Below are 24,788 nucleotides of genomic sequence, written 5' to 3'. Positions count from 1 at the left end.
TATCCTCTTCCTGCTCACTGTGCAATGAGTCAGAATAACTACCGGAATGACTTTAGAAAATGGACAACTTAATATTCATACATGTAATTCTTACACATTTTTAAAAACAAAACGACATATTCATGTGAATTACATCATGTCTGAAAGTTTAAATTTGTGAATGCTTAGAATTGTCAACAACTCACCCTCCAAAGGCCACTCTGTCATGCTTCAAGGGCAGAGCAAGCACTCATTCATAGAGGAGCAGTGAATGTGTAATTCCTTGCATGCTGCAAAAAATTTCGGCCCTAAATCCAGGCACGATCGCCGATCACGGATTTAGGACTAATATCGGCCGATTTCAGTCAGTGGCCGATCGATTGGTGCACCCCTATCAGTTACGGGTGTCATAGTAAAAATATGCTATTTGCAGTCAGTCATGATTAATTTATTCTCTGAGTGAAATCGTCCAATTACAGGGATTACCTAGATAAAGTGAGTGATATTAAAAGTTATAAAAGTACAAAAAGGAAGTTACGGGGGGCCTGGGTAGCTCAGTGGTAAAAGACGCTGGCTACCACCCCTGGAGTTCGCTAGTTCGAATCCCAGGGCATGCTGAGTGACTCCAGCCAGGTCTCCTAAGCAACCAAATTGGCCCGGTTGCTAGGGAGGGTAGAGTCACATGGGGTAACCTCCTCGTGGTCGCTATAATGTGGTTCTTTCTCGGTGGGGCGCGTGATGAGTTGTGCGTGGATGCTGCGGTGGATGGCGTGAAGCCTCCACACGCGCTATGTCTCCGTGGCAATGCACTCAACAAGCCACATAAGATGCACGCGGGTTGACGGTCTCAGATGCGGAGGCAGCTGGGATTCGTCCTCCGCCACCCGGACTGAGGCGAATCACTACGCGACCACGAGGACTTAAAAGCACATTGGGAATTGGGCATTCCAAATTGGGTGAAAAAAAAAATGAAGTTACAATTATTTACTCTTAAGTCAAATTAATTGCAGAAGGAACTAAATAAATTTTGTGGACTTTTTGATGTAATTTTGATACCCTGTACTGTGACTTGATGGAAGTTTTTAAAATTGAAAGTAAAGTGGGAGTGTTTAATCAGCTTAACTATTCCTTATCATGCTTTACCCTGTAAAGCCTGACATATGAAAGAATTGTCAGAAAATTCAAATTTTTTGACATTAAGCTGTTTTTAGTACCATTAGACAAACTATAAATTGCACGTTTTTTATATATCATATTTGATACATTAGGCTTTAAAAGTTAATTATCCTCCTGAGGCCCAGCAATTAATTTTTGTGTAGGACATTTATTTAAATTTTTCTTTGCCCATACATGCCACAGTGGTAAATCTTGGGTATTATCAGATGACTCACTGAGCTTTTCAGAGGTACCAGATGTTTGAGAGTTCAGCCATGACAACTTTCTCTCTTTGGTCTATAAATATGGATTGAAATGTATAACAGTTCAATTCAGCACATCAAATACAATATGAATAAATTATAATTTTTCAATAAAAATTTTTTATCCAATGTATTTTATGCACCAAACACTATACTGACATTTAAAAAGTAAATAAAAATTTTTTTTAGCTGGGTCTCAGGAACTTGTGGAAAGATTACATCATAATAGCTTGTAATGTAAAATAATGAGATCTTTATAACGACAGAGCAGGCTGCATATATGAAAATACACAAATATTAGTTCACACTAACTACGTTTCCATCCAAGGAGTTTTTGCGAAAAAAGTTTTAGCGGATTCAAAATAAAGCTGATGGAAACGCAAATCATTGCAAAAATGTCACGTGTCGACATAATATTTTTCCGTTAAACTCTAGCGCATAAACACTATGTCGATACTTCAGATGTCGCGAAAAACTGGTTTGAAAACACTTTTTGTCGAGAAAATTGGCATTAACGTAAAAATGTAGTCACATGACAGAATTTGCCCCAGTCGTTAGCCAGTGTTAATCATGATGACGGTATACAGCCTTGAAAGCCAATTTATTGTACGTGATTATGGATTGATCTTAACGGCATACCTGCACAGATCTGATGCTGCAAACATGACACTTCCAGGAGTGCCAACACAAATATCTCGTATCATGCACATGGACAAGTGCACGGAGAACAAATTAATGGCCACTGTTTGTGATTAATTTAATCACATCAGTTTATTTATCAAAGTTGCTTTTCCACACCATTCAAAATAATAGAAGGCAGTCATGGAATTAGAACAAAATACAAAATAACAATTTTTGTGCACAAAGATGTTTTAAATTAAAAATAAATACACAATACTAGGAGAAACGCTTCAGTGTGCTTTTTTGAAACACTAACAGCCCAATTCTATTAAATTATTGCTTAGCTTACTTTTGAGAAAATGCCAGCACATTTCCCTGTATTAAATTAAATAAATTGCCAAGCGAAAAAAGCATTAAATTAAAAAAATTTCATTACCAAACGAATAGACCTATATACTTGCCTTTTCTTTACACAAACTTAAATTAGCTTTACCCTGTTCTGTAGATGAAAAAAGTTGGCTGAACGACATTCTCGGAATGTTCTACACTTTTTTCAAGACTATAAACTATCAGAACTATTTGTCCAATGCTGAGTTCACTTTCAGAAATCTAGCTTTTGAACATTTTAAAACATTTAAATATTTTAAATCTAACCCTCTTTACCTCGGATCGCATTTGCTGAGCTTCTTCAGAAAATGTAAATTGCATTATGACATTAAATTAATTTTAGATGACAATCAAGTTCAACTGGTCGTTAAAAGTTGCTGGACAAATATGTTGGACATAATGCAGTTGTGATGGCAATGCTTTAGATGATTGTTCAAAATAGCCTATTGAATATCAGGAATGTATCAAACACTGTTAGACTGCATCACTTTTTCTTTAATAGCTGTGCACACCGCATAGACACATCGATGGATGGTCCTTATACTATAAGACTGAAAGTTCCCCCACTACTTGGTGCAGGTTGCCAGCTTGAACAGGGCCATGATGATTCGCTTTCGGGTCAGAACCGGTGGTAAACTGCGATAGACGCAACATCAGGACCAATATTACAGTCCTATCAGAAGGGCAACAGCTCCCTTTTGATTGCAATTCTGTCTTCTGATTGCATTTATTTGTGAAATTAAAATGACAGTAAGCTGGCTAATTTAAATGAATTATCTCAATACTCTCCCCATTTTACCAAAACTTCGGAGGAAAAAAAATGAGGAACATCTGGGAGGTGAATTAGCGATAAACTCACATTTCTGTATGGAAACAGGGCAGATTTCTTTTGCGCTAAAACCAAAACGTATTCGACAGTGTTTTTTTTTTGTTTTTTTTTAGGTATGCCGTCATCATGCACACCATTTTTATCGATAAAAGGCCATTTGAATGGAAACAAGCAGAAGATGGCAAATTTCACAAAAAAATGTACGCATTTTCACTTTGTCGATAACAAAATAGCGCGAAAAGTGGATAGAAACTAGGCTACTTTAAATGTATCTTATAAAAAGTATGTTAGAATTTTCAAAGCTCTGGATTTTTTATTTTATTTTGGTAGGCATGAATGGAATGTAATGGTGATTGAGAGATATACCTCAAAAGCCTGTTGTAACATATTTGATTGGATGAATTTCAGTGGGTGTTTTCAATAAAATATACAAAACCAAGCAAAAGTTGCTTATATTCAGCAAATATTAATTTTGAAATATCAGTAACAATATAATCATTACTGTCACTTTTACCTTATTAAAATAAGCTGTCATTTATCCCAACATAAGTCACTTTTCGCGCAAGTCTGCCGCCATTTTAAATAGACCGATATAAACATTGAAACCACTTTTTTTCACAAGTTACCACTAGATGGTGCCATAAACATGTGAAACGTACATACCATAGGTTGTTTGGCTTGTCAGCTTGAACAGGGAGTGAAACAGGAGCCACCACACGTTGTGTATCATATTTTGCAGTGATGCGAACTACTCGGCTAAAGTTACCTTTTCTGAAGCTAATTGCACACATTTTTTGGGGCAAATTTTCTACATTTACCTTATTAAAATAACTTAAAATGGTTTAAGCTTAAACAATAAAAAAAAAATAATAATAATTTAACTACAGCAAATGTGTTAAATACATCAAACAAATCAACTGAAAATATTCATCTGGAACACCTGCTTTGATTTTCTCTCCTTTTTTACCTTTCATGAGTTTGCATCCCTGATTTTGATACTAGTTGCTGAGCTTTTAAGATTTCTCAAAGATTGTTTCCCAATTTTTTCCAGGCATTTTCACAATACTGAACCATATCTCTTTATCTTCCCGTCCCCAGTTTCAATACCAGACTGTAAACAGATAGAGATAGTTCGCTCAATGAAAATTGTGCCATTATTTACTCACACTCATGTTGTTTCAAACCTTTATTTCTTAATTTCTTCCATAGCACAAATGAAGAGATGTTAGGTAGAATTGGGACGGTCTCAGTACCCATTCACTTTATCGCCATTTCCCCACCCGTCCAAGTGGTGAGAAACGGAGCGTAAATTTAGAAAATCTGAGTTTGCTGAGGCACTCACCACTTAACACTGTCAAGAATACAGACCCTTTTACAATTAAGATGCAAGGTTGATAAAGAATAAATCTATTATTTTAAATTACTTTGTCTCGCTCGATGGTCCTTTTTATTCATGACCAAGAACTAGCTTAATCCTGGCGATTTATACCGCTCTCAGGCACTAGTTTTAGAAACTGTTTTAAAAACAGAATTCTCCCTATGGACATGTTTTTGAGTTTTGAGGTCCAACTATTAAAGATTGATATTATGGATCCTGCTCTGTGTATTGGTGTACAGGTCCCATAAATGTAATAAGGACTTCGTCTATCAATTCTCTGACTTTCTCTCTGGCCTAGTGTTTCGCTGTGACGGACTGCTGATTCTTGGGGATTTTAAAATTCAACATTTAACTTTCTTTGTTGTCCATCTAAACCTCTGGTAAAATAAATGTTATGCCTTTAATTTTGTACAATCTGTATATGGTTCCTCTCATAATTTGGGTCATTCACTAGATCTTGTGTTTATCTAATGGCTTTTCAAGATTAGTTATAGAAGTTTTTGATGCTGGTATTTCCGATCACTACTCAGTTATGTTTGAATCTGTCTATTCATGTCCACTGCTTACTCTCTCCCAGCCTCCACTATTCTCGTGCCATTCACTCTTCTATCACCAGCCTGTTTGCAGATTATTACCCATCCCTTACCCATTCCTTAGATGCTCTTTCTAATGGTATGGATACTGACCAGCTGGTTGAAGTTTAACAAATCTTGTACTATTTCTTTAGACACTGTTGCTCCTCTTAAGCCAAGGAGAGCTACATAGGTCATAGTATGCCTTTTTTTATTATTATTATTGTAATATTCCTTGACTTATCACTTATAATATTAGTAAAGTTTTTTGCTCAAAAAAAGTCAAATATTTGTAAAACATGATCATTTTCAACCCTCATTCTGACCCTCTGTCAAACACACGTTTTGGTGCTGCTTCTCTTTTAAGACTTGACAGTAAACGTCCACTGTTATGATTGACTGCTCTTGACTGACCTGCTTTCACTCCTTGCCATCTCACTGCTCACTGCTGCTGGGTGGGCTACAGTAGTGATTAGGTAAAGTAGGTATTGTGTTGTTGTGAAGGTGGTTAGATGCAAATGTCTACCACGGTTTGACATCACAATGTGAAGGAAGTAGAGAACGAGTCATTTTGCAGTTTGAGGAGGGAGTTTTGAGTTCTGAAACTTGCAGTATGTTTTTATAGTACAATGACCTCTTATATGTCAAAATTTCATGTCATTACCCCGTTAAGGGTTAGGGTGACTCCTAGCTTTGGCTAACAACTCCACCCATGCTCTTGGACAAGACTGTAGAAAGGCAAAATGCAAGTGGACAAAAGACAAACTTCAGGTTTCATATGACATTTTAAAGGCTTGTTTAATTAATTATCAAATATCAGTGAAGGAGGCCAAATAAAAATTTCCCAGTTAACTAACTGCTGAAAATGCTAATACAGTTGAAATCAGAAGTTTACATACACCTTAACCAAATACATTTAAGCTCAGTTTTTTTTTTTTGTAATTAATTTTTATTGATTCATGTGCATATGACAATGAAAAAAAACTCAACACATATATAATGAATCAACATTTTACATTTAAACCCTACTAATACAATCCCACCCTGACCCCTAACGAACACCCCTGTGGTCCCACATAAAACACACACAATCCAAAAAAATTAAATAAATATATATATATATATATATACACATACATACACTTACATAAAATAAAATATACAGTATCTCACAGAAGTGAGTACACCCCTCACATTTTAGTAAATATTTTATTATATCTTTTCATGTGACAACACTGAAGAAATGACACTTTGCTACAATGTAAAGTAGTGAGTGTACAGCTTGTATAACAGTGTAAATTTGCTGTCCCCTCAAAATAACTCAACACACAGCCATTAATGTCTAAACCGCTGGCAACAAAAGTGAGTACACCCCTAAGTGAAAATGTCCAAATTGGGCCCAAAGTGTCAATATTTTGTGTGGCCACCATTATTTTCCAGCACTGCCTTAACCCTCTTGGGCATGAAGTTCACCAGAGCTTCACAGGTTGCCACTGGAGTCCTCTTCCACTCCTCCATGACGACATCACGGAGCTGGTGGATGTTAGAGACCTTGCGCTCCTCCACCTTCCGTTTGAGGATGCCCCACAGATGCTCAATAGGGTTTAGGTCTGGAGACATGCTTGGCCAGTCCATCACCTTTACCCTCAGCTTCTTTAGCAAGGCAGTTGTCATCTTGGAGGTGTGTTTGGGGTCGTTATGTTGGAATACTGCCCTGCGGCCCAGTCTCTGAAGGGATCATGCTCTGCTTCAGTATGTCACAGTACATGTTGGCATTCATGGCTCCCTTAATGAACTGTAGCTCCCCAGTGCCGGCAGCACTCATGCAGCCCCAGACCATGACACTCCCACCACCATGCTTGACTGTAGGCAAGACACACTTGTCTTTGTGCTCCTCACCTGGTTGCCGCCACACACGCTTGACACCATCTGAACCAAATAAGTTTATCTTGGTCTCATCAGACCATAGGACGTGGTTCCAGTAATCCATGTCCTTAGTCTGCTTGTCTTCAGCAAACTGTTTGCGGGCTTTCTTGTGCATCATCTTTAGAAGAGGCTTCCTTCTGGGACGACAGCCATACAGACCAATTTGATGCAGTGTGCGGCGTATGGTCTGAGCACTGACAGGCTGACCCCCACCCCTTCAACCTCTGCAGTAATGCTGGCAGCACTTATACGTCTGTTTCCCAAAGACAACCTCTGGATATGACGCTGAGCACGTGCACTCAACTTCTTTGGTCGACCATGGCGAGGCCTGTTCTGAGTGGAACCTGTCCTGTTAAACCGCTGTATGGTCTTGGCCACCGTGCTGCAGCTCAGTTTCAGGGTCTTGGCAATCTTCTTATAGCCTAGGCCATCTTTATGTAGAGCAACAATTCTTTTTTTTTTTTTCAGATCCTCAGAGAGTTCTTTGCCATGAGGTGCCATGTTGAACTTCCAGTGACCAGTATGAGAGAGTGAGAGCGATAACACCAAATTTAACACACCTGCTCCCCATTCACACCTGAGACCTTGTAACACTAACGAATCACATGACACCGGGGAGGAAAAATGGCTAATTGTGCCCAATTTGGACATTTTCACTTAGGGGTGTACTCACTTTTGTAGCCAGCGGTTTGAACATTAATGGCTGTGTGTTGAGTTATTTTGAGGGGACAGCAAATTTACACTGTTATACAAGCTGTACACTCACTACTTTACATTGTAGCAAAGTGTCATTTCTTCAGTGTTGTCATATGAAAAGATATAATATGTTTACTAAAATGTGAGGGGTGTACTCACTTCTGTGAGATACTGTATTATATATACACACACATACACAAATAAATAAAATAAACATACATGATTAAACTACACTCTCCACATCCCCTCCCCGAGATTCCCCCCAAAAAACTAAATATTTGCCCCATTGTTTAGCAAATAAGTCCCTCAACCCCAGCCTTCTACTTACCGCCTCTTCAAATGCAGCTACCCTCCCCATTTCCACACACCACTCCGAAAAAGAGGTGCTCCACTTGACTTCCAGCCCCTTAAAATTATGAGATCATGAGACTGGTCATAACCCAATTTTTTTATATGATTGTCCCCTAAATGCATGACCGCTCCATCACCCAAAATACAGAGTCTGGGACAAAGCAAAACCTGAGTGTTCAAAACGTCGCACAAATACCTCTGAACCCTCAACCAAAACTCCTGGATCTTAACACACCCCCAAAAGACATGGGTAGTGTCTCCAACTTCTGACTGGCATCGCCAGCAAGTGGGTGTGTCTTTAAGACCAAGCCTATATAATCTAGAGGGGGTCCAATAAAATCTATGTAAAATCATAAATTGCATAAGGCGAACCCTTGCATCTCTAGATACAGACTTGACATTTTTAAGAATCTTAGTCCACCTTAATCCTCCAATACCAAATTCAAATCTTTTTCCCATACTCTCTTGAAAGAAGTCAAGGCTTCATCCCCCAGACTCTGAATTAGTAGGGAGTAATACACTGATGCTTCATGGCTTTTTCCAAAAGCAGCAATCACCTCTCCCAAAGCACCTGCCGCTTTAGGGGGGTGCGTGCCACTCCCAAAAATAGTGCAGAGTAGGTGGCGAAGCTGTAAATACTTATAAAACTGAGATCTGGGAATGCCAAAATGTTGAACCAAATTTTCGAAAGATCTCAATACTCCACCCTCATATAGGTCACCAAGTGCATTAACCCCCCTCACAATCCAATCTGACCAACAAAAAGGGGACTTATTAATACATAGTTTAGGGTTCTGCCATATGCTCGAGGCAACATTTAAATAAATATCAGAATTAAACACTCTGGACACTTTTGTCCATATCGAGTGCAAATGCAAAATAACGGGATGCGACTTAACCTCTCCGGCTAGTTTAATCGAAAGGCTATGCAGTGGCTAGATAGGGGCAAGAACTTCCTTTTCAATACAAAACCAGGGAGGGGCCCTCTCAGGTGGAAGCGACCAATGAGCCAAATGTCTAAGACCGAGCGCATAATAATAAAACAAAATCTTGGGTAGGCCTAGCCCTCCTCTGTCAATTGGCCTATGTAACTTACTGAAATTTAACCTGGGGCGCTTACCATTCCAAATAAAGGACTTCGCTATGCTATCAAATTACTTGAAATAAGAGAGGGGGACATCTACAGGGAGAGACTGAAGCAGGTAGTTGAATTTTGGAATACAATTCATTTTAATAATATTAACCTTCCCAATCATAGATAAATGTAATGAAGCCCACCTGCTGACATCGCTTTTTATTAAAGGGTCAAAATTAACTCTAACTAAATCGGACAAATTTGCTGGGAATAAAATCCCCAAATACTTAATGCCCTGTTTGGGCCACTGGAAAGCGCCCGGCTGGAAAGCCGTTTCTGGGCAGTATGCTGTCAGCGCCAAAGCTTTGGATTTAGACCAATTGACTTTGTATCCTGAGAACTTGGAAAAGGAATTAATAATTATGTGGAGGCAAGGCATAGATCTAGTAGGTTCAGAGACAAATAATAAAATGTCATCTGCATAAAGCAGAAGCTTATGCGCTGCACCTCCCGCTGTCACCGCTGGAAAATCATCCACCTTTCTTATCGCAGCTGCTAATTATTCCAGGGCAAGACAGAACAATAATGGGGAAAGAGGGCAACCCTGTCGAGTGCCCCTATCCAGAGTAAAATAATCTGAAATTAATCCATTTGTTTGTACCGCTGCCACAGGGTGTTTATAAAGTAACTTAGTCCAACCAATAAATGTACTCCCGAACCCATACATTTCCAAAATCTTAAAAAGATAATCCCATTCTACCATATCAAACGCCTTTTCGGCGTCAAGTGAGATGGCAGCGACCGGAGATTGATCATTCGCCACTGACCACATGATATTGATGAGACGCCTGATGTTATCAGAAGAGCTACGGCCCTGAATAAATCCCACCTGATCTATATGTATAAGATAAGAGATGTCATAACTTTACTTAATCGGTTAGCCAAAATTTTTGACAATATTTTTACATCTAGTTGGATCAGGGAGATTGGACGGTAACTTTTACACTCACTTGGATCTTTGTCCTTTTTAAGAATCAGACTGATCCGGGCTTGTGTCATGGTTGGAGGAAGCTTTCCATTCTTTAATGATTCCATATAAACCTCTAACAAAAGTGGGGCCAATTCTGTAGCATAGGATCTAAAAAATTCTGCGGCAAAACCATCTGGCCCCGGAGCCTTGCCAGTAGGTAGGGACGTAATTACCTCATTAAGCTCCTCCAAGGTTATCTCAGAATCAAGAGTTTTTTTGCTCAATCGTCAGTTTAGGAAGATCTAATGGTTCCTCAAAGTTTCTAATATCTTCATCAGTAGATGAAGACGTGGAACTATAAAGATCAATATAGAATTCTTTAAAGGCATTATTAATATTAATGGCTGAGGTGAATAGTTCACCACCAGCAGATTTCACTGAGGGAATGGTAGAAAAAGACTCTCTCTGCTTTATATATCTAGCCAAAAGCTTCCCTGCTTTGTCCCCCGACTCAAAGTATGACTGTCTTGCCCTGAATAACCAAAACTCCACTTTCCGTGACAAAATAGTCTTATATCTATATTTCAATCGGGTTAATTCTCTGAGACCATCAGATGACATTCGGCGCTTCAGCTCTGCCTCGGCACTTTTAATATTGCCTTCCAACTCCACAAGTTCTCGTGCTTTTGATTTTTTGATGAATGAGGCATACTGTATGATCCGGTCCCTAAGAACCGCCTTAAGTGCCTCCCAAGCCACGCCCACAGAGGATACTGAGGACCAGTTGGTCTCCATATAAACATTGATTTCAGTCTTTAACATTTGTTGGAAATCAGGATTCTGTAAAAGGGACACATTAAGGCGCCAACTATATGATTTTCTCTATATGTGGCATCACCTCTAAACTCACCAGGGCGTGATCTGAGACTAAAATGTTTCCAATTGAGCAATCAACAACAGATGAAATAAGGGATTTGGATATAATAAAAAAAAAATCTATTCTAGAATAAATCTTATGGACTGATGAAAAAAATGTATAGTCCCTACCGGATGGGTCCAAATGTCTCCAAATATCTGAAAGACCAAGATTTTTACACATCCTGTGAAGTGTCAATGTTGCTCTAGGAGGTTTACACACTTTAGCTTCACTATGATCAAGGACTGAATCCATCAAAAGATTAAAGTCTCCTCCCAATATTATATCATGAGGGGTGCCAGCGGTTTGCAACATCCCTTCAAGATCTATAAAAAAGCCCTGATCATCAACGTTAGGTGCGTAAATATTAGCCAAAATCAGAATTTGCCCTTGAATTTCAGCTAAAACAATAATTACTCTTCCTAATTTATCTTTAATCTGTTTGAGAAATTTTAATTGTAAATGTTTATTAATCAATATAATGACTCCCTTGCTCTTACTTGAGCCAACACTAAAGAAAACATGTCCACCCCATATCTTCCCAAATTTTTCAGCTTCCTGTGGGGAGAGATGTGTTTCTTGAAGAAACACTATATCATATTTGTTACGTTTAAGAAAAGTAATAACCTTCCTTCTTTTTATGGGGTGCCCCAACCCATTTACATTCCATGTGGAGAGAGACAATCCACTCATATTAACATTTGACATATTGATATAATAAAAAAAAAAAAAATTGTGTGTGAAAAACAAAATTATGAAGACCACATTCCCCATTAGTGAAACAATCAACCCCCGAACATCCCCCAGAACAAAACAAACAGAAAAAAGAAAAACGTGCGCATTAACCCCGCGCACGACAGCGCCAACCGGCGTCAATCCCTCTAAACTCAAAAGGTCCATGAACGTCCACAAGTCCCCATGACAACTTTTCCACGGATTGCTCAATTTTGTGAGGCAAAATTACATTACAGAAAATACTTTGTGAAATAAACCCGGTTAATAGGAAGAATGAACACAATAAATGTGTGGATTCATTCACAGAACTGTCTCAAGGATGTGATCTTCCACAAAACAAATTCCAGCTGATATAAAACCGTTCAGATTCCTCGGACAGACAAACGAATGTTCAATGAGTCAGCTGTTATGAGTTCAGCGGATGACGTAATCATTCAAATGTCCCGTTAAAAAAAAAAAAAAAAAAAAAAAAAAAACTCAAAACAAACTGCAGCCAGCAGGAGGAATAAGCACGAAGAACGAACAGATTAATCCACAGCTGTTCCAAATGAGTGTTCAATAGAACAAGCTCCAGCCGCTAGGTGGAACCAATACAAAAAGAAACAAAACCGGCATCTCGGTTCGCCGGATGGTCAAGTCAATTCACTCGGAGGCTGCATAAAAGTATATACCATGACTTACATAATCCGTCAGCTTTATAAAAGACATCCTTTGTGTGAGCATGTAAATATTTTGCGGTCATCCGTAGTGTCCACTCTCAACTGGCCGGGAACTTCAATGCAAATGTAATCTTCCATCAATGCAAAAGTTTCTTTAAGGAAAAGTGTTATTCACAAAACAAGTTCCAGCCGCACGGCGGAGCCAATGCAAAAAACCCAAAATTTCATCCAGCTTCCTCAAGAGTTAGGTACAGCGAGTCAGGCCCACTCACATGAGAAACATCCAATGGTTTACTCAGACATTGATTCTATAAAAGACATTGCCAGATTTGGACATGTGAATACTTTGCGACCGTTTATCGTTTCTATTCTCAGTTTGGCAGGAAACATCAGAGCAAACAAGATCTTTTTCTGATGTAAGAGTTTCTTACATTCCTTGAACCGATCGCGTTTCTCTCTTGTCGAACTCGCAAAGTCTGGGAACAAGAAAACATTATGGTTCTTCCAAGAAAGCTTCCCTTTACTCCTCACCTGGCGCAACACAAGATCTTTATCGGATGATCTCAGAAATCTGGCCAGAATCGATCTGGGCCTATCTCCCTCAGCAGATCTGTGAGCTGGCACTCTGTGAGCTCGCTCGATTTCCAACTTGTGGCCTGTTATGTCGAACAGACTCGGGAAAAGCTTGTCCAGGAATTTCACCATATCTCTGCCCTCCTCATGCTCAGGAATTCCAACAATTCGAACGTTATTCCTGTGGCTTCTATTTTCAAGATCTTCAAGCTTTTCAAGGAGATGTTCCAAATCAACTTTGGTCACGGGCGGATTAGCGGATAATTCCCTCTCCGAAGATTCCAGAAAATCGATTCGTTTTTCAACATCAGACACTCTTGTACCTAACTCAGAGAATTTTATTTCCATCGCCGTGATCGATCGACGTATTACAGCGAGATCCTCCAAGTCAGCAAGAATCTTCATCAACATCATCGACATGTTGGACAACTGATGCTGGATCTCCTCTCTCGTCGCGCCATCCAAATCGAGTCCCCGGTCTGTAGGCCTGTCGGGGCTTTCATCCTGAACAAGTAAGTGTCTTTTAATATCTCCAGAGCCCGAGGATTTTGACTTCTTTGCCATGTTTTGCAACAAAGGACAAATGTGTAACTGGGTGTATCAAATTTCACCAGATTATAACATGAGAATAATCAAAAATTCAGCAAAGTGCGCAGAGCTCGTCGCTCACACGTCTGCTCCTTGCATGGCGTCCATTTTCCTCCTAAACTCAGTTTTTAACAATTCCTGACACTTAATCATAGAAAATATTCCCTGTCTTAGGTCAGTTAGGATCACTATTTTAAGAATGTGAAATGTCAGAATAATTGTAGAGTGATTTATTTCAGCTTTTATTCACATTCACAGTAGGTCAGAAGTTTATGTAAACTTTGTTAGTATTGGTAGCATTGCCTTTAAATTGTTTAACTTGGGTCAAACGTTTTGGGTAGCCTTCCACAAGCTTCTCACAATAAGTTGCTGGAATTTTGGCCCATTCCTCCAGACAGAACTGGTGTAACTGAATCAGGTTTGTAGGCCTGCTTGCTCGCACATGCTTTTTCAGTTCTGTCCACAAACTTTGTATCGGACTGAGGTCTGGGCTTTGTGATGGCCACTCCAATACCTTGACTTTGTAGTCCTTAAGCCATTTTGCCACAACTTTGGAGCTATGCTTGGGGTCATTGTCCATTTGGAAGACCCATTTGCAACCGAGCTTTAACTTCCAGGCTGATGTCTTGAGATGTTGCTTCAATATATCCACATCATTTTCCTTTCTCATGATGCCATCTATTTTGTGAAGTGCACCAGAAGTGCAGCAAAGCACCCCTATAACATGATGCTGCCACCCTTATTCTTCACGGTTGGGATGGTGTTCTTCGGCTTGCAAGCCTCACCCTTTTTCCTCCAAACATAAAGATGGTCATTATGGCCAAACAGTTAAATTTTTGTTTCATCAAACCAGAGGACATTCCTCCAAAAAGGAAGATCTTTGTCCCCATGTGCACTTGCAAACTGTAGTCTGGCTTTTTTTATGGGGGTTTTGGAGCAGTGGCTTCTTCCTTGCTGAGCAGCCATTCAGGTTATGTCGACATAGGACTCGTTTTACTGTGGGTATAGATACATGTCTACCTGTTACCTACAGCATCTTCACAAGGTCCTTTGCTGTTGTTCTGGGATTGATTTGCACTTTTCACACCAAACTATGTTCATCTCTAGGAGACAGAATGCGTCTCCTTCCTGAGCGGTATGATGGCTGCGTGGTCCCATGGTGTTTGTACAGATGAATGTGGTACCTTCAGACATTTGGAAATTGCTCCCAAGGATGAACCAGACTTGTGGAGGTCCACAATTTTTTTTTTTTTTTTTTTTTTTTCTGAGGTCATGGCTGATTTCTTTTGATTTTCTCATGATATCAAGCAGAGAGGCACTGAGTTTGAAGGTAGGCCTTAAAATACATCCACAGGTATACCTCCAGTCGACTAATCAGAAGCTAATTGCCTAAAGGCTTGACATAATTTTCTGGAATTTTCCAAGTTGCTTAAAGGCACAGTTAACTTATTGTATGTAAACATCTGACCCACTGGAATTGTGATATAGTCAATGAAAAGTGAAACAATATGTCTGTAAACAGTTGTTGGAAAATTACTTGTCATGCATAAAGTAGATGTCCTAAACAACTTGCCAAAACTATAGTTTGCTAATATGAAATCTGTGGAGTGGTTAAAAAAAAGTGTATATAAACTTCTGACTTCAACTGTAGGTCCAAAGTATTTTTTAATACAATTTACTTTAAATCCCAGTGCTGTTGTTTTTCCTGATGATGCTTCTGAGACCTGTTAAAAAATTAAGAGATTAATTCTGTTCCTTTTGAAATCTCTGTTATCAGCCCCCCTCCTAGCTGTTTAAGTCACTTTCAACTAGTCTCTTCATCCCAGCTAGCTGGTTTAATTTCTAGTATGAAATCTTCAAGTTGTAAGCTGGATGTTATTACTGCACATCTTTTTAAAAGATGTCTTTGTGACTATTAGCAGAGATTATTTAGCAGAGATGGGCCACTTCTATTAAAATGAATGGGAGAAATTGGAATGCCCAACCAAGAATCTCTAGTGCCCAGCAGGCAACGGATGTAGAAAGGAAGTCTCGCCTTACAGGTAAAAGAGCCAGTCACCTTTTAGATACAGACATCACCTGGCAATCAACTCTAGAACGCGCATGCGCATTAGCTATACAAGCCGGGAAAATTTTGCCGTAAAGTGAGTGTTGTCACGGTACCAAAATTTCAGTAGTCGATATGATACCAGTGATATTTCGCGGTTCTTGATACCAATTTCGATACCACAGCATAAATATGCTAATATGACAATGTGCTATTAAACACACCTGTTTAGCCTATTTAAAAAGTTAAATTTCAATGTAAAAAATAAAGTAAAAGAAATGCATGTTTCCTTCAAGTTTTTTCAATCAAGGATGCATTGCTTAAGTGTTTTTAAGTAGCACCCTACTGAAATGTTTTATTCTTTACCAAATCATGTTTTCCTTTTTGTTATTATTTTCCAGAACTCCATGTTTTAGTGTCATTTAATTTAATCATCAAAATGGTTAAAGGAATTCTTAAAACTTAACAAGTGAAAATAGAACTGTTCAACGTCATTGCATTTTCCCCCAAACTTTTATTCAACAGCAGTCTTGCTTGTGATATAATGCTTGATTATTATTATTATTTATTATTATCATTACAGTGAATATTAAATTTTACTATACAGTTGTAATATATTTGTCAGAATTTCTTCAATTTCATGGCTCTAGCTTATATTTTGAAACATGCTTTTATGACATGTATTTTTTGCCTAATCTTCACTTTCCAGATAAACAGTTTGCGACACAGAGACTTTTAAGTCACGTCTGAAATCTCATCTCTTTACACTGACCTTTGAGTCTAACAAATTAAATGTAGGACACAGTTTTGGAGTGTTTGTGTTTTGTGTTTTAGATTACTTGTGTTTGTTTATATGGTAATTTTTAAATGTTACTTTTTAAATTTTATTACTGTGAAGCACTTTGGTCAACTCTATTGTTTTAAATGCTATATAAAGTTGAGTTGAGAGATTAAAGAGCAAATGCTGTGATTTAATTATATAAATATATAGTTTACATGTGCTGCATGGTTCACAGTAGATTAGTGCTCTGCTCTTTCATCTGATACAACATTTAGTGAATGATTCTCGATGTCTGTGGAGTTTCCAGTGTATGAGCGGTCGGATTTATACATTCATTCAAAGTACGCATCTCTTCCACACTAAGATTACAGCCTTTAGCAGTTTAATAATCACACTAGGACGTCACGATTTTAATTTGATTAATTGTCCATTTCAGTGAAAGGAGTAACCGATCACGTACTCAAAATGAGCATTTTAAAGCAGTCGTGTGTCAGTCATACTGCGCTGCTACTGGATTGAGTCGGTGCTTGGTACTACAGAAACACTGGTATTGTTACATCTTTTTTATTTTAGCATCATCTTGGTTCCAAAGTACTGGTACTTTTGACAACACTAATATGAGTTAAAGAATCACAATTTATGATAACCAGTATTGTCAGATTTAATTGTTGATTTTGAAATATGCTCTTTGATCGTAATCTTGACCAACCCTTTTTGAGATTTTAGTCTTTCTCCATTCAAGTAGATAGGAGCTGCGCTGGCATGACTGGAAATAACCTCCCAAGAGCGTTCCAAAGATGGCCAACATTGGATTGACTTGCTAGAAAGACTTTGCTATTAGTCAGTCTGTGACAGCCATAATCAATAGCTCCTTAGCAAATGGTTAGCTTTAAACATGCAATAGTGCAGCCTTTGCTAAAAAAAAAAAAAATGTGTCTGTATGAAACACCACAAACATTCTGTCACAATCCAGCTATACATTCCGGAGAGAGTCATCTATTCTCAGCTCTACTCTTATTTGAATACTTTTAACATCCTGGATATGTTCCAGTCTGGCTTCAGAACTTAACACAGTACTGAATCTGCTCTGCTGAAAGTCTGCTAATGACATCCACTTCTCTCTTGACTCTGACTAATATGCCGTTTTAGTTTTATTGGATCTGAGTGCTGCATTCGACACCATTGACCACAGCATCCTTCTATGACACCTTAAGTGCATGGTCTGCATCCAGGGTCTGGTCTGGCAATGGTTGGCATCCTATTTGAGAGAGGACACTTTTGGTAAGCAAAGGGAATTTATCTTCCACATTGGCCCTCTTATCTTGTGGTATCCCCTAAGGATCCATCTTAGGTCCTTTATTGTTCTCCCTTTATATGCTTCCTCTGGGCTCCATTTTTCGGAAATATAACTTCTCATATCACTATGACGACTCCCAATTTATGTTTTCAGTTAGGCCAGACTGTAGCTGTTCTTTTGCTCATCTCTATCAATGCCTTGAAGACCATCAATTGTTGGATGGCAAATAATTTTCTGCAGCTTAATGAGAATAAAACTGAAGCTGTCATTTTAGGTTCTCCCACATCCTCCCCTGCCTTTGAAGCCCAGTTAGGTCCACTTTACTCCAACATACATAAGCATGTCAATAACCTAATTTTTGACTCCTCACTACTTTTTGATAAACTGATTTTGTGCTGTCATTAAGTGAAGTTTCTTTCACCTGAGATCCACTGCAAAACTAAAACAGTTTATCTCTATTAAAGATTTGTAAATTGTGATCCATGCTCTCATTACATCAAGGTTGGACTATTGTAATTCTCTGTACACTGGCCTGTCTCAATCTGCCTTATGTTTACAGATTGTTCAAAATGCTGCAGCCAGATTATTAACGGGGCAAAAAAAGAGGGATCATATTACTGGCTTCTCTTCACTAGTTACCTTCAATGTCTTCGATTGATTTTGAAATTCTCTGTTTATAAGGCCCATTTTGGTCTTGCACCTCAATACATTCGTGACCTTCTCCATCCTTAAACAGGTATCACACCAGCCAATTTTTTTGAGTGATTTTCTGGTGTTAGCTTCATTAACCTAATCACCGACCAGATGGAGGGAGACGATGCATTCATTAGCGTCTGGCAATGGGAGGTCTTTAATCTCTTGACCATCTGGACTCTGTGGTGAGTTAATAGGCCCTTTCCCACCTACAGCCCTGGTACTTTTCCTTTAACTTTCTAGGTGAGAACTCCTACAAGAAATGGAACACCCGTGGAGACTTTTCCCCTGTTGCATTTGCATTCACAAATGGTTACCACGTAGTGACCTCATCTAGTATCAACCATTTTTCTTCTGCCGGGTTGGAATGCGTGATTCAGTAGCAACAACAACAAAATCAACAACACCGACGGAGGACGGCAGGATCTGAGCTTTTTTTTAGGGCTGTTTTACACGAGCTTTGGCTGCATCCAAAAACATAAGCAGCTGCCTAATCAGTTAATGGTTTAAACGACAGCATTTTTGAAATAGTGAACAGTTTAAAAAGCACCTTATTTCATCCTACCTCCTTATACAGCCCCCGAAGGCAGAATTTTCCTGTTTTTAGACGCAGTGTGTCTTCAGATTACAGTTTAAACTGGGCGCAAGAGCTGTGCGTGCGGAGATCTGTGCTGCTGCAGCCGCAGTGAGAAGATAGGGGAGGCAGCACGCACTGAATTTAGTGGACAACATATTGAAAGCACTATAAACCTATTTATCAATACAATCTTTTAAAATGAAAGGCTTTTATGACTCAACATAAATGACTGTACTGAAATACTCATTGACTTAAAGACGTCTTGATGCAAGTTAACTACACAGTGACAGGCACACAATACTTCCCTCATTTAAACTAAATTTCATTACAAATTTCAGTTCAGTTACCCACTCTTGATAAACATCTGATGATGTATATCCATCCCAGGAAAATGTTTATGTAGTAATCCAGAAATCACATTATTTTATGTATAGTCACTGTACAAACAGTACAGGTGCGATAACTCGAAGTGTGTCATGTGAAACGTATACTTTGTTTTATTTAATTTCTGTTAAAGGAATTGTAAAATTAGCGCAGTTCTCTGAGTAGCAGGCTAGCAGCTAGTTGTTTACAAATTCTCAAAGCTATTTGTGTGTCATAGGTTTTTGACCAATCACAGGCTGCAGCTTCTCCTACAGTCCCTCTATGCCCCAAAAGAACCTATTTCAGAGTAGGAGCTAAAAATCCCCCAAAAACGGCTCCCAGGAACCATAGTTCCTCAGGTGCGAAAGTGACGAAGTACTAGTCCTGGGGAAAAGTACCTAAAACGGGCTTTAGTACCTGCAGTGGGAAAGGGCCTAATGGTTCCAGCAATGGAAAAAAGTATCCAACATGTTAGAAAAAAAAAAACGTGCGGTCGCCGAGGCGGGCTCTTGTGTTCAAGTGACCAGTGAGCTTCTTTACTGAAGAACTGACGAGATGTCAGGCTGGTCTGAACGTCTTCATCGCACTCAACTGCATATCATCACGAACGCTGATTGTAATCCATATGATTCTGTCACCAAGCGTTTTTTTTCTTTCTGTTTTTCCCTACAAAAATTACTAATGAAATCAAAAAGCGGATACCCTTTTTTTACGTAATTTACTCACTGAAAGCTGCATATAATGCGTTCTATGGAAAGCCTTGAGGGGATAAATACACAATCACACACTTATACAAGGAAAGGTTTCTCCATGAATCACTAACTAATTCACTCCTTTACAGTTGTTTATGCTTACACGGTACTCCTGTTGCTATTTCAGCAAGCTCCACGTGACAGGGAATCAGAGAGAGCGTTGCAGTGAGTTGGTATGTGTGTCCTCCCTCCACCATTTTGTATCGGCAAGTGTGTCACACCTCTGATTGAAGAGAGCGAGATCTCAGCAAAAAAGTCTGCAAACGAGTTGTTTTGAGTCTGCTAGTGTGATGCCAGCTTTACTCTCCCCCAAAACGCTCAAACCGTAAGGCAGAGCTACTCAAATTTGGAAAGCTCAGGGGCCCCAAAGCTGGATCCCTGTAGCCTCGAGGGTCACATTTTCACCAAATTAAGGACACTTGAAAAATTGTGTGTCTCGGCCACTTGGTGGTGCAATACCAATGACAAACCTAATAATAGCAATAACTATGGAACCGTTTCTCTGGTCGGCTATAAATTTTGCTTGCATTGTCTTTGTTCAAGGTGCCATCAAGGTCTATGATGACATATATTGCATATATTGAGAAACATGGCCGCCATGGACCAATAAACTTTCAGCAATAATTAGACAAGGTTTAATAAAGGCTGATCGGAACGAAATATTGAGGGCCTGTTTACTATCACATTTAACATGGGTGTAAGTTGTTGTATATTATGTGGTGTTTCACACAGACACGTTATTCATATCATATGATAGATCTCCTCTTTTCAACAACTTTGCCTCAAGGACCATTGGTGTGTGAATCAAATCTTTAAATATTTGAGATTGTTTTTCAAAACAAACTAGTCCTAGGTTTTTCATTAGAAAACAACAAAATATGTACAGGAAGAATCTGGACAGCCTAGATCAATAATTATATATATATATATATATATATATATATATAAGTTTTTTATTTGGCATGGCTATAAAAGGGTTTTAAAAAAAATATGGGAATAGCCTAGTTTACCCAAAAGCCTATAACTCTTAAATGATAAATCTGATTTACTGCTATAATGGTAAGGAAATTAAAAAGACCAAATCTATGTTGTCCTAAACCTGACGGTTCTGAAAATTATGGCAATTTATCTTTATTTTAGGTGCTAACAGGCTGTCTAAATAGTGCTTCTTGTAACACATGCTTGAAGCCCCTATGCTGCTTGAACCCAGATAACTGCTGCTTGCTTGCAGCTATATTTATTATTATTATTATTATTATTATGTTTTATTGATTGTACAGCACTTTGGATCATCGTCTTGTCTTTAAATTTGCTTAATAAATAAAATGACTTGTATGCGCACTTACCGCAGTTTTAACCTGCACGCTAAAAAGAGAGCAGGGAAAAATTTAGGAGATCAACAAAAAAGGTGAGATCTCATTCTGTTTGTCCTCAAAGTAAGCATCTAGACACTTGATTTCTTAAAGGAATGTTCCGGGCTCAATTCAAGTTAAGCTAAATCGACAGCATTTGTGGCGTAATGTTGATTACCACAAAAATAATTTCGACTCGTTCCTCCTTTTCTTTAAAAAAACAAAAAAAAAAGGCTACAGTGAGGTCCTTACAATGGAAGTGGGGACAATAAAATGTGGCCAATTTTTAGAGGGTTTTAACACAGAAATGTAAAGCTTATAATTTTATTAAAACTACTTTCATTAATTCTTCTGTTAGAAATGTTGTATTTGAGCTGTAAAGTTGTTTAAATAGTAATTTTTACTGTCATTTTAGAGTTTTAGGTTAGTTCGTTAACATTACGTTGTCGTGGTAATAAAGTTGTAAAATTGGCTATAACTTTACACAGAAGAGGTTTATAAGTGATTTTATCACACTAAAATAATGTTTACACACACATCCTTTATGTCTTGTGGTTATGATTTTGAAAAAGTGAGTATTCTAACGTTAAAAAATTGGCCCCATTCACTTCCAAGTGCCTCACTGGACCTCGATTTTTGCCTTTTTTTTTTTTTTTTAAAGAAAAGGAGGAACGAGTCGGAATTCATTTTTGTGGTAATCAACATTATGCCACAAATGCTTAAGATTGAGCTTAACTTGTATTGAACCCGGAACATTCCTTTAAGGGCAAGCTTTAAGAGTGGCCTGCTTTTGACTCCGTTTTGAGCATGATATATGTAACCTGTCTGTAAAGGTGTATTGTAAAAACGTGAAGTCTGACAGAGTTTCAAGTGCTTCTAGCCAGATGGGAAATGTTTTAAGATCTAATTCCAAAACACATTTTCTATTGTTGTGTTTGAATTGGGCTGCAGAATTTGTGAGTAAAGGAATATTGCCTGTGCTCAGACTCAAACAGATGCAATTTGCTCATTGCTGAAAAATTAGAGGGACCATTGTTGTGACTAGGTGGTGGTCATCCAAGTTTGAACATCAAAGGTGGTACTTGGCCTGAAAAGTTTGAGAACCACTGGCCTAACACAAAACAACAGTACACCTTTCCTTTCTATTGATAGAATAGAAATCAATAAATATTTTAGGCTTTGACATCCTTGTCCTTGTTTTAATTAATTTCCTGCAGTGCATTTTACAATGTGTCCCTTAGGATGTCCATGATTCTTCAGGAGTTTTGAATAATGTAGTGGAGGAGTTGGTCCTTTTTCGGAGTGAGGTCCGTAGATTTGCTCTTTTGGTGGAAGACCAAGCTCCGCTGGACCCTCAGACTGGCACAGAAATTAAGAAGAGGCATCCTCGTCCTGACAGAGTGCCCTTACTGAAGGCCTGTGATGCCTTACGGAAAAATCTAGCACCCCTTGGAGTCCATATTAAGGTAAATTTTCATTCCCTTAACTGCAGCAGAAACTTTAACGGTAAATTAAATGTTAATAGTTATTTGAAAGTATGGTGGATAGTTGGTGTTGTAGCCTTGTGCTCAGATAGTGCAGTAGCAGCATGGGAGACCCGAGTTAGAGTACCAGCATGAGGTCCTTTCCTGATCCTGTTCCCTTTTTTCTTAACTGTTGTTTCCCATCTCCCTCTCCACTTTCCTATTTAATAAAGATTAAAAATGCCAAAAATAGGAAGTATTATGGACACTCATATGTAATATTTTCATAAAAACCTGAAAACATACAGTAGTTAATTTTGTAGCTAATTGGGCTTCTTATCATTACTAGCAAACTAGAGCTTACTCCTCAGACTGTTTAACAATCACTGAAATATGTGTACCTACCCATAATGCACATCTTCACATTATGTATTCATCCTTTAAAACCTGTAAGAGCTTGTAAAGCTTAATGTCTTTGTGTGCTGTTTAGGAGTTTTGTGTATGTGCTTGTGTGCATGCCTGTGTGGAGTCACCTGATTGCACATTTTAAGGCTCATTGTGGTTTACCCTGCAAAAAAAAATTCTCTCTCGGTTACAGGATAGAGGCACAAACTCGATGTGGGAGATTACAAGAATGGGAGGAGAGACAAGGAAGATTTAGAACTTTGACACATGCGGTTAATACCACTTGTCAAAAAATGTAACTGCTGTCAATTTGTCTTATGATCTAAAGATGATGGTTCTCATATGAATCTTTAAACAAGCTGCAGTTTAACTTGCCTTTGGTACAAAACAAAAACAAAGCACATTATTATTTCTACAGTGCATTTAAAACTGGAACAATCAATAATCATAACCACAATATGTATATCATCTGATGATAATTATTGTAATTGTTCATGAATCAACTGTATCCTGCAACCTATGATTAAATAGCTTCTGTTATGATATGTGCTTTATGTTAAAGTTAATTGGACATTGATAATTTGTGCTAAACCCCTTCACAATCATTCTGAAACAGAAATTACTGAGTTGAGTATAGGATTCTCATTTAACACACTGGCTGATAAATGGAATGTGATCATCATAACTGATCTACAGCTAGTAACTGCTATTTACATGATGTATTTGGAGCGTGAAGAACTGGCTAATTGTTCAGTGTCTTAATTTTAAATTTTTTAAGTGGTATTCAGAATTTTTGAACACTGAACTTCATGGCATATTTGAAAATGTACTGAAAATGATACAATATGGTATAAACAACGGGGAAAAGCTGTACAAGTGATTTTACAAAGTTATGCATGTTTGTCAATATGGTAGCAGTCTAATAAAATTTAGAACTTGTTAAAGATAAAAAAAGATGGACCTCTGTCATCACTAACTGATGTCTTTTGATAAGGTTTATTATTATTATTATTATTGAACATAAGGGCATGTGTGAGCTCCAGTTTCTGGGTGAAATGCCCTAAACCTATCCGTCAATTGAGTAAAAATGTATTCGAGGGGGCATGGGTAGCTCAGTGGTAAAATACGCTGGCTACCACCCCTGGAGTTCGCTAGTTCAAATCCCAGGGCATGCTGAGTGACTCCAGCCAGGTCTCCTAAGCAACCAAATTGGCCCGGTTGCTAGGTAGGGTAGAATCACATGGGGTAACCCCCTCATGGTCGCTATAATGTGGTTCGTTCTCGGTGGGGCACGTGGTGAGTTGAGCGTGGTTGCTGCGGTGGATGGCGTGAAGCCTCTACACGTGCTATGTCTCCGTGGCAATGCGCTCAACAAGCCACGTGAT

At 38.5% G+C, this 24,788-nt stretch overlaps 1 protein-coding gene across 2 annotated transcripts in view; it reads left to right on the top strand.

The window, feature by feature from the left end:
* Positions 1–24,357, top strand: part of cars2 (cysteinyl-tRNA synthetase 2, mitochondrial) — a 40,499-nt gene extending 16,142 nt beyond the window's left edge. For both annotated transcript variants that reach the window (XM_051702502.1, XM_051702501.1), the window contains exons 14-15: positions 22,777–23,001; positions 23,597–24,357. In XM_051702502.1, coding sequence (XP_051558462.1) covers positions 22,777–23,001; positions 23,597–23,659 — 288 coding nt within the window. In that variant the 3' untranslated portion in view covers positions 23,660–24,357. The remainder of the gene's footprint in view (positions 1–22,776; positions 23,002–23,596) is intronic.
* Positions 24,358–24,788: the final 431 nt, after the last annotated feature.

The sequence above is a fragment of the Myxocyprinus asiaticus genome, chromosome 7, assembly GCF_019703515.2.
Source record: "Myxocyprinus asiaticus isolate MX2 ecotype Aquarium Trade chromosome 7, UBuf_Myxa_2, whole genome shotgun sequence".
NCBI classification, from domain to species: Eukaryota; Metazoa; Chordata; class Actinopteri; order Cypriniformes; family Catostomidae; genus Myxocyprinus; species Myxocyprinus asiaticus.
This window is presented reverse-complemented; position numbering and strand designations above follow the sequence as displayed.